Source organism: Leptopilina heterotoma, unplaced genomic scaffold (genome assembly GCF_015476425.1).
Source record: "Leptopilina heterotoma isolate Lh14 unplaced genomic scaffold, ASM1547642v1 Lhet_163, whole genome shotgun sequence".
NCBI lineage: Eukaryota > Metazoa > Arthropoda > Insecta > Hymenoptera > Figitidae > Leptopilina > Leptopilina heterotoma.
The window spans coordinates 1337863-1351431 of record NW_025110879.1 but is presented as its reverse complement, the minus strand read 5'-3'; the positions used below and the strand labels follow the sequence as shown (position 1 = coordinate 1351431).

The window sequence follows — 13569 nt, the reverse complement described above, 5'->3', positions numbered from 1 at the left end:
TTTATTTATTATTATTATTATTATTATTATTATTATTATTATTATTATTATTTATTATTATTAAAAATATTAATTTTTTTAATTAATTATTTTATAGAAATGGTTATTATTTTCTATCACATCGAAATGTGAATAACCCTTTCGTTCAGAGTCTAAAAATTATTTACCTCACATCCATCAGTGCAAAAATAGGAGAGGACGGGCAGAATAAAATTCTACAAATATTCGTGAGAATGCTGCCTCCTTATATACTTTTCAAGTTTCATGTTAGTTCCGAGAGAGTTTCGCGCAACACCTCCTATGGGGCGTTGAGCGAACTACATACTTACTACATGATAATTTCTGCAGCGTCGGTAACTAATTGTATGTAGTTCGCTCAACGCTCCGTAGGAGGTGTTGCATCAAACTCTCTCGCAACTAACATGAAACTTGAAAAGTATATAAGGAGGCAGCATTCTCACGAATATTTGTGGAATTTTATTCTGCCCGTCCTCTCCTATTTTTGCACTGATGGATGTGAGGTAAATAATTTTTAGACTCTGAACGAAAGGGTTATTCACATTTCGATGTGATAGAAAATAATAACCATTTCTATAAAATAATTAATTAAAAAAATTAATATTTTTAATAATAATAAATAATAATAATAATAATAATTACTAAATAAATGAATTTATTATTTAATAAAATTTAATAAAAAATTTTTTTTTTTATTATTGGTTTTTTAATGGCAGCCAATAATGTGCCAATAATGGTTGCCAATTATTGGCATCGGCGTGGACATCCCACGATTTTACCATTAGTGGTCCATTATTGGGTGAAAAATAATAAACCTAAAGAAAACCAATGGCTTCCAATATTGGGTCATTAATGCACCAATGGTAGACTAATGGCTATTTCCCATTGGGAATGTGTCCGCGCTTGCGCGGGCAGATTTTTGAGAAAGGTTATTATTATTATTTTTTTAATTTTATTTATTTACTTTTAAATTATTATTATTATTATTAGATATTATTATTATTATTATTATTATTATTATTATTATTATTATTATTATTATTAGTATTATTATTATTATTATTATTATTTAAATTATTATATTAATTATTATTTGAATTTAAGTATGAAATTTAATTTTAAAAATTAAATAATAATAATTATTATTAGTACACTGTAAAAAATTTAGGGAGTTAACGGACTCGGGAGTTGGGAGTTAAATTTTTCGAGTTAAAAATCAACTCCAAAAGAGAGTTAATTTCTAACTCCCTTCATTCAACACCCGCGCGAGTTATTTTTTCCATGGGGAGTTAGCATTTGGGTGTTAAATTTTAACTCTCTTTATTTAACTCCCCTGGCATTAACTCCCCAATGGGTGCGACTTTTATAGACCCCCCGGGGGAGTTAAAATTTAACTCCCTTTTTTCACAGTGTATTAGGACGTTGCGAGGGGGTAATTACTGGTTAAAATGGTGTACACTCTAATACACTAAATTTTCCTGCTATTACGCGTATTATCTAGATTCATAGGGTATTACAGAACTATTACGGGGTATTACTGATTATTACAGAATATTAACTCTATATTATGTGGTATTACACTGACGTAATAATGCTCTATTACACTCTATTACGTGACTATTACGGGAGGAGCGTACACGCTAATACACAAGTAAATACCCCCTCGGTGTTTATTATTGTTGGTTTTTTAGGTGTTTCTAAATATCTGTTTATATTTTGTGTTTCCATTGCATTGTATTGCGTACAAATTATTTTTTGCAAAATATCATATTTGGGGTGATGTGCAACACTTTTTTCTTTTTTATGCTTTACGTGCCATAACTGCGATTCACATGATGAATAAAAAATTCTGAGTTATTTTCCTTTAATTATATTCCTTATTCAGTTATGAATAAATAAAAAATTCCCTAGTAGAAATTTGTCCTAGTTATTATAAAGGAACTGTCCAGTCGCGCTTGATATTGTCTAGTTACTTTACAAGCCAACTGGCTAATAACTGGAATGGAGTGTCACCCTTTTTTCATCAAGTTATTATTTAGCTCAACTTTATAAATTCTGGTCAACGGATCTGTAGAAAAACTAGACAAATTAATTCTTTTAAAATACTGAAAATTTGTTTAATATTAAGATTTACTGTAGTTAACACATTTATTTCATGCAATTAATATAAAATTTCTATTTAGCTTCAAAGAAATTCAATAAAAAATATTTTTGGAAAATTTCTGTATCCATTATAATATATACATAATAAATGGAATAGTATAAAAAATTATATAATATTTTATAATTTCTAATTAATTATTTGAATTATTATATAAAAATAATGTAAATAGTAAATTATTACATGTAATTTTCTACATTACTTTTTGATTCTTAATTCAATTAAACAAAATTCTAAATTCGAATATCCTAAATATTTTCTGTTTTCAAACAACTTTCATTTTTTTAATGCACTATTATTAACAATAACACTGAAACAAATATTTTTTATTAGTATAAACAATTATAATCTATATATAAACCTTAAAACGATAACGCAATTTCACCGAAAAAATCTTGGGGGGTAACAGGGAGCGAACCCGGGTCCCGCTTGACTAGAGTCGCACCGCTTAACGCACTCGGCCGTTCAACGCAATGGATACTGAGAATTAATAACCACTGCACATATGTTTCAGTTCAGTGCCGTAACTAGAGATTTTAAGCATTGGTATATACTTTTAATATTTTCTATGTAATAAAACATTTTAGATGATTTTTTAATTATTATAACTTTTTAGTAATTTAATTTGCAACGTTAACAATTAATAAATAAATTGAATACTGTAATTAAATTCTTAATTATTTTTATTAATTTATTATAAATTATTGTAAACATTTATTAATTAATTTTATTATTTAATATGATTAATTGATTATTAATTAATAATAATAAATCCATTAAATTTTTTATTAATAGAAAATTATAATTAAACTAAAATGGAATTTAAAAAATTGATTTTTAACTAATTTTATTATTTTTATATTTATTATAAATGTTTGTAAATATTTATTAATTAATTTTATTAATTAATGTTATTAATTTATTTTATTAATTATTAATATTATTAATTAATATTGTTAATTAATTTTATTAATAATTATTAACATTTTTTATTATTAATTAATTTTATTAATTTATAATAATAAATTAATTAAATTTTTTATTAATAACAAATTAAAATGAAAAGTTTTAAAATATTGACAAGAATAAGAACAAATTTATCTCTAGCAAATAATATAATCAGTCGAGCTGTCTAGTTATTAGACATTATTGCAGTGTCATCGACACGACAAACTTTAGAACTATAATTTCTAGGAGTACTTTAAAGTAACATTAAAAAAACTAGACAGAAGTTATGTCTAGCCAATATCAAATTCAACTTGAATCTTTGACGAAGAGCGTTGGTCAGACTTTAGAGTTATTTACCAGTCCGCCTAGAATCAGCGTCCGTGACAAAAACTGTCCAGTAACTTGAACAATTCAGTGGCTCCATGACAAATTTCTACTAGGGTTAAACAAAAAAAAATTTTTTTTCTTTGGTGAAATCTTCACTTTTTAGAGGTTAACTATACCTTAGTAAATTTTTTTGGGCAGATTTTGATTAGTTTGCATTGAAAAAGCCTAAAATTAATAACTTAAGACATTTTTATCGATATTTATGCATTACATACCTGAATTTTACTGATGTTGCACATCACCCCAATTTTTTTTGAAAATGCAAAAACAGACGTTTCTGGAAAAGCGATAAATTTGTAGGAAAAATTTAAAATTCTGAAAATCTAATAATTTGCAGATATATTCTATTATAATGCCTCTAAGTCATTCTATTTTGAAATATTTAAAAATTTAATTATTTGACATGTTTTTCGTCCAACGAAAAAAAACTTTGCATATCACCCCACAACACCCTATATATTATTTTAATTTTAAATTAGAAATGTAATAATAATTATTATTAATTAATTTTTTAAAATATAATAATAATTAAACCTCCCAATTCTATAACTCGATCTATGCACCATTCACAGTCTCCTAGTTGAGCCAGCTCACAGCTGCACAAGGGACTTGCGCACTGTAACAGATCGAGTTATAGAATTGGGAGGCTCAATTATTATTATTTTAAATGTCAAATAATTATATTATTTTAAATGTAAATAATTATTTATATTTATTTAATGTAAAAAGCAACAAAATAGTAGCTCTTAGTGGCTGAAATCTAAAAGAAAATACCGAAATAGTAGCATAACGTAAAAAATTAGTTAATAGTAGGTTTTAGTAGATGAGTGCGAAGCCTCCAATCACAAAAACAAATAGCAAAAATAAAAATTCCACAAAACATCAAAATAATTGAATCAACTTCCAACTTTCTTGATTCCCTCAAATTAGTGTCAAAACGAAAATTAATATTCAACGTACAACCCGTTTTCCCGCAAAAATGATATCAGATCATGAATAGTAAAATGACGACACACAGGGGTATATTAGATAAGAAAAATATTTGCATATTATGACGTACTGCAAATTACTATATAAAGAGGCATATCACTGCGAATTATTATACACTAAATTACAGCACAAAGTGACGTAAAGTTTTGTTTCATGTCTATAATCATATATGTAGATAGACCATATAAGAAAACCGGTAGAGCGAGATTAATTTTTCCTCAAAACTATATTATAAACTCAAAGTTATCCCCAACAGGGAAATGATGCGATAGTAGAATCTAAATTTAAGTTATGAATATAAAACTTTAATTTTATGTCATGTGTGTTAACGTAATGAACCAATCTTTTTCTTGTATCTTGTCACTTTTAGTTATACACCCCCTGAAGCGCTCGTTTCCTCTCTCTAACCATATCAGTGCGCATATATACTGATGTAATATTTAAACACCTTTTACAACTAATTATCGCACATCTATTCAGAAAACCTATAATTAACGCCATGAATTTTGTACAAAATTCTCAATTTATTATTTCCGGTAATAATAACACTTTACAGTTATTTTATAGTTATACTTCAATCATATTATATAATTGACACTAAAATTCAAATTCGATATTCAAAAAAGGGTATAAAAATAATGATGATGTATCAATTAAATTTCCTCAGTGTCAACAATGACTTTATTAGCTACCGGAAAAATAATTTCAATAAATCAAAATCCATTCAATCTCTGAATAAAATTCTTTTCCTTTTCAAATAATATAATCTTTATAGCTACATGTTGTTCTTATTTTAATGTCTATTTAAAATCATTCATGAATATTTTTCAAGTGTTGAGAATATAATCCGAGAGGAGATTATATGTTAAATAAAAGAAAGGCACATATCGAGTTCTATACTCATTCACATATATTATAACATATAAAAAACTAGAGATTCTAGAATCAAATCAAATAAAAAGGCGGTGAAATGAGGGGAAGAAAGCTAGTTTGAAGAGGGGACAAAAAAGTGAATAATCGGCTTATCGCGGACCCTTTCCTTAACACCTTGGAATTTCAGCTGTTATTGAGGAGAGATAGAGAGAGAATATACCCACGGGAAACTGCTTTATAATACAAAATCATGTCACCTAAACCTTTGACAAGTGAGGTTTTGAAATAAAAAAAACCTTTGCTCCCATTCTCAAAAAACACACAGAAATTATTTCCAAAAATACCATTTTAAATCGCAATTTACATTTTGGTAGTAAATAGATTTTAGTAGTAAATATGCAAATTTTCAGCAATAGTTCACAGGTATATAGATTAAAAAACACACACCGCTATAGTGGAAGCGACAACCCGGAAAGAGATCCGATTACTTTTAAAGATAAATTAGTACCGCAATCAAACAAAAAAAAAGGTTGGCGCGATGTCATCGAACTTTGACGTGCCAAAAGAATAAATCATCTCGTCACAAATAAAAAAAATATATTCCCACCTTTCATATATAATAGCTCCTTGTTCCTTAAAGTTTCACTGCATTGAGGTTAGAAAATCATGATTGGCGTTATGTGATCTTAATGACAGAATAAAAGAAAGCTAAAAATTCTCTCATATTATTCAAAAAAAAGTTTATTATAAAGTCAACAACTCTTGGAAATCTTGACTCATTGTTATTCTTTAAGAGATCATCTAAAGTGATCTCAACTGATGATGAGACCACATTGTGTCTCTTGCAAAACGAAAAATATTACACACTACTAAAGAATTTCAATTTCATTTCAATTTACTTCAAATCAATTCCTTAAACTTAACTTTAATCAATTTTCTAAACATAACTTTAATCAATTGAATTTGAATTTAATTCGAATTAATTCTATTAATTCCAAATAAAAGGATAAAAGCTTTACATAAAACAGTTACAAACTGCAAAAGTTGAAATTAACAAACCGAATTTTTGAAAAGTTTCAAGAAAAGCTTGATAAAAAAACGAAAAATTTAATACAAGAATAACAGAAAATTCCTCCTAGCGTAAAGAATAACTTTAAAACGAAAATACGGAAAATTATCTTCCCAGGTAAGATAGAATATTATATATACGAGAAAATGAAAAATTAGCATACGAGGGACATTTATAATAGTTCAATTTCATCGGAAATGGTAGTTGACATGAACAAGTTTTCTCCCACGCATTTATGACAGAATGCTTATGTTTAAGATTGAAGATTGTCCGCTCCTTAGGTAAGAACACTTAACCCACGTATACCGTTGTGCGCCACGTGACTAATCCGATTCCCCCTGAGGCGTATCAATTCCTATACACACTTATATATATTCCCTATAGCGCGCAACTTTACGATCAGAAATCACAAACTACAAAAATTGAACATATACACACTCTTTCTACTACGATCCATTAATGATTTTCAATTATCCCGTGAATATAAACTTTTTTACCATCGCGCATTCTTGTAATGCTGCAAAACTTCAAATTGACTTTTGCACTCTCCTCACTAGAAACCTATTTTCAAATTGACTCTTGCACTATTATAACATGTTTTTTTATACAATTGCAAATAAATTGACTTTTGCACTCTTCATTACATGATTCGATTTTCCTAAATTGTATCTATAAAATAGAGAGAGACTCCTACTTTGACTATGTTACTTATTCTGTCCTACTTTATTTTAAAATTTAATAACTATTTTCGTTATTCGTTTTTTTAATTTTTTGAAACTAAATTTTTGAAGGCAGTACTTTTTTAAACACTGAGTTGCATTCAACTTTACATTAATATTCTACACTTTCTCGTAAGTCTGAAATAACACCTATCATCAGATACGGATAATCTTATCCACGCAATTTTATTTGACATTAATATACATATACATCTACTTTATCCGTCTTTGAAATTCTTTCCATTAATTTTGCAACAAAGCAAAAGTAGAAAAGCTTTTAAATGCTAAAAGAAAATTCAGACTCAACAAAAAAATCCACAGTTCAAAAGTTCATCTCTCTTGCATTAGGATGAAATAGCAATTTCACCCAGAAGAAAATTATTCTCAAGATTAAAGAATACGGAATAAAATATCAAAAGCAAAAATAAAATACTTGTTATGCCATACAAAAATACAAAATATACAAACTTTTTACAGAATACGATAGTATTCTGTAAAAAATTTGCAGATTTTGTATTTTCGTATGTCAACACAACCTGAATCACGTGCCTGTGATTCCCATATAATCTCGGTTTTCATATTATTTTTTTTTCTTGACATTCCCGTTGTCGGCATCTCTGATCTATGAAATGCCAAGTTTGGTCCCTCCCAACACTCTCTTTCTCTCTCTCTTATTTCGATCCTTCCCATATTCCATCGTGATGTCCATGACAGGCTATGACAGGAGCACAATGAGGCCATACAGAAAACAGGCTTTTCATACATGCGCGCTCATGTCATAATGTGCAGGGATCCAACGTACATTTATGCGTTCCATAATCGTATCAGGATACCTTCGCTCTCTATAACCTCACCTGGGCACTTGACAAGCTTCTTTGGTCGGTTATACGTCGAAGCCCCAAAAATGTACATGTGAACCCCTTTTCACAATAATATTACGAAATTCGAGTAGCCTTATATATATTATATATCAAAAAATATGAGGGCAAGTAAGAATTAACCTTTATCATTTCTATCACGAACGATATCAACTCAGACCTTCATAATTAAACTCAAATTTGCTCCTCTTGCAGCGATTCTATCAAAATTTTTTCAAAAATATTGTCTACCAAAAATAAAAATGTTACATAAACAGAAATGTTCTACTTCTGTAGAAATTAGCAACATTTGATAGTCCCTTTGGATACAGACCAAGAGTGACAGTAAACTATACAATCATTTTTTTATATCTGTGTTAATTATCCGGAAGTGGATCAAGTGGGGATAGATGCGGCAAAAAATTGGCCAAAAGTTTAAAAGCAACAATTTGATGGTGACATGTACCCAATGTAATATATAGTACACTAAGGGGGCATTTGCCCTCTAGGAAAGTCGATAGCAAGCGAAACCAAAAATACTTTCCAAATAACATTGCCAACAAAGGGAGTGCACCAACCTGACATCTTAATTTTTAATTAAAAGGTAGAACCAAATTCTTTCCCTGATAGCCAACCAAATCAAAATTAAGATCATCTATAATACTTTCCGAACCTTGAAAATCGATCTTCTAGGCTTATTAACTTCCGATTAAAACACGAAAGAATTCAGATATCAAAGATAGCAAATAATAAATTTAATTAAAAATTGAAGTCTAATAAATTTACGTTGGTGTAATTTTCCAATTATTATTTTTTTCCAGCGAGTTGCTGTGGCATTGGAGTTGAAGATGCAACGAACCAAGAATCCGGGAATCCAGGTGGCGGAGGCGCAGGTGGTGGTGGCGTTTCCGTGATACCTGATAGACCGCCACTTGAGCTAGATAAATTACCACCTTATCATGATGTCGCGCCAAGTCCTGGTGAGTATATCGATTCTTCTGTCCCAATATATCTTATTCAAGAGAAGTTGATCCTTATTGTACAGACAGAGAAAGTTTTGCATTCATCGATTTTCCAACCACGGGAAGAACATCATTGATCTTAGTCAAACCTTCACGTATACACTAAAGACTCTATCAAAACATTATTCATTATACAATCCCTAACGATCCGCGCGCACACACACCATTCATATATTACGAATGTGTACATACAGTCATTAGCAATTATTGAATCGACAACAGTTTCTAATTACATAAGATATTAATCCATAGTTTTCAAATTAGTTCCTATTAGTTCCAATTAGTTCAAATTAGTTTTCAAATATAAGAAATTTTTCAAAAGATTAGTTTTTTCCAAATAACATATCATTTACTATATAGTCATTTTATTCACTCTGTTAATCTGAATCAGTGATAAGTAAATACTATTTGAATGTTTGTCTATATAATAAAATCTCACGATTAAAACACGCCAAAGCTATTTTCCCAGGAGTTCTGTAAAGAAATGTCTAAAACATGCTCACAATAATTAAGTTGTAGAACGGAAAGATTGCGCAAGAGTAAACTGTAAGGGCTCTTGAGGGAAACCTAAAATAAGTCCTTAAAAATGTGTGGAACAACAGGTAACTTTATGCTCTAACCGCAAGTGCCTATAGGTTGGTAAATACATGTATAAATAATGCCAGGTACTCAAACTAGTGTATTTAAATACGCGAGCAAAGAGGAAGTACACTTTCGTGGTTACCAAGCAAAAAAAGCCGTTAAATACTCCCGGCAACTCTCGATCTATCGATTTAGCAAAAAAACAACAAAAACAATCTCTATAATCCAAACTTCTCCTTTTTTATTCAAAATAACTATACATATATATAACGACTAAAAATGTGTAGTAGTCTTAAAAATGGGACGAAATAATAGAAATGATGTTTGTTTTTCTTATACATTTACTAAAATGCAAAATCTATTTTTGGTCCAGGTCATAATGTGTGGTCGTGGTTGGGATCGAGACGCGGTGGCGGAGCACCAGGAGTTGTCGCGGCACCTCTCTCTCTCCCGCAGCATCGAAGAGCAATTAATCTACCGGTTGAAAATCATTACACCCATATGCAGACGGATGAAGCTCTCTATGCCGAACTTGATTCCCAAGCTGCAAGTTATGCCAGCGATCTACAATTACAATTACGAGGAAGTTCCACATACGGGACAACTTCCGCTGGTCAAGATGATGAGTACCATGAATTGGATGCTGCAAGACTGCATCGGCATTATGGAGCCGGAAATAATGACAGCACTCTTCCCCGAGATGGCCTTCGCACTCGACACAGTCAAAGGTGAGCAAAACTCCAAAACGACACTATTTTTGCTTTTACTATTTACTACTGCATTACTTAATTTAATATTAGAACCAAGTTGGTCCTAATTATACTCTATACTCGAAAGATTAGAACTAAACTGATTCTAATTATTCTAAACCCAAAAAGACAGAATAAAACTAATCCTAATTATTCTAAACCTCAAAGGTCTGAACCAAATTGATCGTAATTATATTCTATACCTATAAAAGATTAGAACCAAATTGATGCTAATTACATATTTAAAACCCAAAATATCAGAAGCAAATTGATCCTAACTATTCTGTACCCAAAAGATTAGAACCAAATTGATTCTAATTGTTTTGCACCCAAAAGATCAGAAGCAAATTGATCCTAATTAATCCACACCCATTTGCGAAACAAACCAAAAATTCAATGAACAAAACAATTCTAATTCCTAAAAATATTCAATTTTCAGGATACAAGAGCCAGATTACGAGATGTACGAAAATGGACCAAGTTCACCAACATCTCCGAATCATCACCACCACCATCTCCATCATCACCATCACCATCATCATTCGCCATTGCGAATCGAAGGCGTACCTGGCGAACATCCATCCTATCAAAACACGGCCTACACGGGAAGTGATGCTGAGCCCGATGGACCAACGTTAAGTAGTGCACCGAGCAGTGCCTATTACAGTGATCTTAGTTCAAATTCAACGAATCAACAAATATCACCGCCAATAACGACGTCGACAACAACGTCGACAACAACAACGACAACACTCACTCTAAATCCACAGACACTAGAAACACCACATTTCAGGTTAGCTGCAATTAACGAGACCACAGTGCCATCGGATTATATTTAAAACCGAAAAAGAAGAAGAATGAAAAACTCTCTACTCTATATAACACAAAATAGTCTATAGAAAAGCAGAATTCAATCTTATCCAAACGAATAATCACTTCCTTCTTTCTGTCTCAAAGAAAGAAAGTAAGCGAACAATTTTCACTTTGAAATAAATGTCGTTCACATAAAAGACGCTAGTTGGACGCGCGAGAATGTGTGATCCCGATCAAGGATCAGGTTCTACATCTAATGTCACCACTTAGAGATCAAGGAACTAAGTCACGGACTCGAACACGGCACCCAAAGATCATTTCTAGGATCAAGCTTGTTCGTATTTTTCTATATTATAAAAAAAATAAATATATATATATTATACAATTAACATATATAGAAGAAATTGTAAATAAAAAAAATATTCTAAACTATCAAACAAAGTTTGTATTGTGTATAAAAAAAGAGATTATATTCTCGAAAATATGAATGTAAAAAAAATTTAAATTATTCGTTATAATAATGTGTGCATGTGAGTATTTGTGAAACTATTGTGTGTTAACTTGTGTTTGTAGCTTTTACCAGACTGTTGGTATAGTATTCTATTTCTTAATTTATAAACAAAATGAGGCACTGAAGATTTTTAAGAATGATTTTCAGAAAATCCAAAAATTACAAAAATTATACAAACGAAAATTATTTTTCTGTTAAAAACAAATTGACTTTTCAAGCTATATATATAATTTTCTCATTATGAATAAATCGATAAATCACTTGATATTTACTTGTTTTTTAATACACACTTTATCACCCGTAAAATAAGTTTTGCATTCCGCGACCGTTATAATTACAAGTTGACAAAAACAATCGTGTAGTCAAAAAACCGTTTCGAATCATTCAACTCTGAAGCGCAATTATACCATCACTAATTACACCATTATCACCCGATTCTTTTATTATTTATTTTTAGACTAAAATACTTGACCCAAGGAAAAAATTAGAGAAAAAAAACAAAGAGTAAAAATGACAAATATAAAACCTACAGATGTAAAACAAATAAAAAAACTACAAATAAAAAACCTACAAATGTAAGATCGACAAATAAAAAACCAGCAAATAAAAAACCTACAAATATAATGACTACAAATAAACTTATAAACATTTTAGCAACAAAATTGAAGGAGCAAAATAATTTTTATTTTCTAAATGAACTGTTCTATACTTATTTTAACGCGCTAGGAATGCAGAATCGTTTCAAGTATATATAAAATAAATTCATTTAAAAAAAAAGAAAAAGACTACTTGATAATGGGAATGTTTTTCCCCAACAACTGATAATCGAAGCAACTAATATGCACGTCTTGCATGTTAAGACATGCAACCAATTTTCTTCAGACTTGTAAAAGAATCAACACCTTAATGAAGATGCTATACGACACAGCTTCTCCTCTTTATGCTCTAAATATAGTGACTGAAACCTGCTCATTATGGAAACAACTTTGCAAAAGAAAAGAGAAAGAGAGAGAGAAAAGAAAAAAGAAATTGCAAAACGAGAGAACCTGTCCCTAAATAGATAGATATAATTCGCGCATCAATCTAACATTTTGTTTTGTAAACAAAAAAGAATAATAGTATATCAGAAAGTGCAAGTTTACGAAATAAATTTATCAGTTTTCCCAGTTATGTTTCATTTTTATTTGATTGATCGCCTGCTGTAGGAAGTTCTGACGCTGAGCGTCGACAATTTTTCTTTCGCCAAAATGAAAAGAATAATACAATTTTCTGAGTTTTTAGTTTAAAATAGTGTTCTGGACTTACTTATAACTCCCGTGGTGAATGAAAGAAGTAAAATTAGTGCCATTTTCAACTCTAAAAACCCAAAAAAACAGTTTTTGATCCTGATCATCGACGCCAACTTCAAGAACATTGAATTTCGTATAAATTTTATATTTAAATTCATAAAGTAGTGAACTACACGCATAGAAAGGGTTTGCTGTGGCAGCGAACATTTTGCTGCCACAGCAAACCTTGTTCGTTGAAATAGGGACAGCGAACAAGTTCGCTGTGAGATCAAACAAGTTCGCTATGACAGCAAACTCGACTAAATTTTTACTAATGTTTGCTGTCACAGCTAACATGTTCGCTGACACTGCAAACTTCTTCGCTGTGGTAGTTAATTTTCAGAGATTTTACAGCAAACATCTGTTTACTGCTGCAGCTAATTTCTTTTTTTCCGTGTAACTTCGTGAATCATTCATAGAATAATCACAGAATAAAAATATTCTTTTAAATAAAAAACGAAATTTCTACTTCTCGGCTAATAATTCGCCATACTCTTTGAGTGTATGTTTCGAATAAAAATAAAGAGTAAATTCGCAAAATG

The 13569-nt window shown here is 30.1% G+C and overlaps 1 protein-coding gene across 2 annotated transcripts in view; it reads left to right on the top strand.

The window, feature by feature from the left end:
* The window catches only part of LOC122498983, a 223282-nt gene extending 211062 nt beyond the window's left edge, over window positions 1-12220 (top strand). Inside the window, exons 5-7 of one of the 2 annotated variants that reach the window (XM_043607002.1) lie at window positions 8844-9002; window positions 9994-10354; window positions 10815-12220. In XM_043607002.1, the coding sequence (XP_043462937.1) occupies window positions 8844-9002; window positions 9994-10354; window positions 10815-11214 (920 nt within the window). In that variant the 3' untranslated portion in view covers window positions 11215-12220. The remainder of the gene's footprint in view (window positions 1-8843; window positions 9003-9993; window positions 10355-10814) is intronic. The other variant, XM_043607003.1, reaches the window with a different exon arrangement.
* Window positions 12221-13569: the final 1349 nt, after the last annotated feature.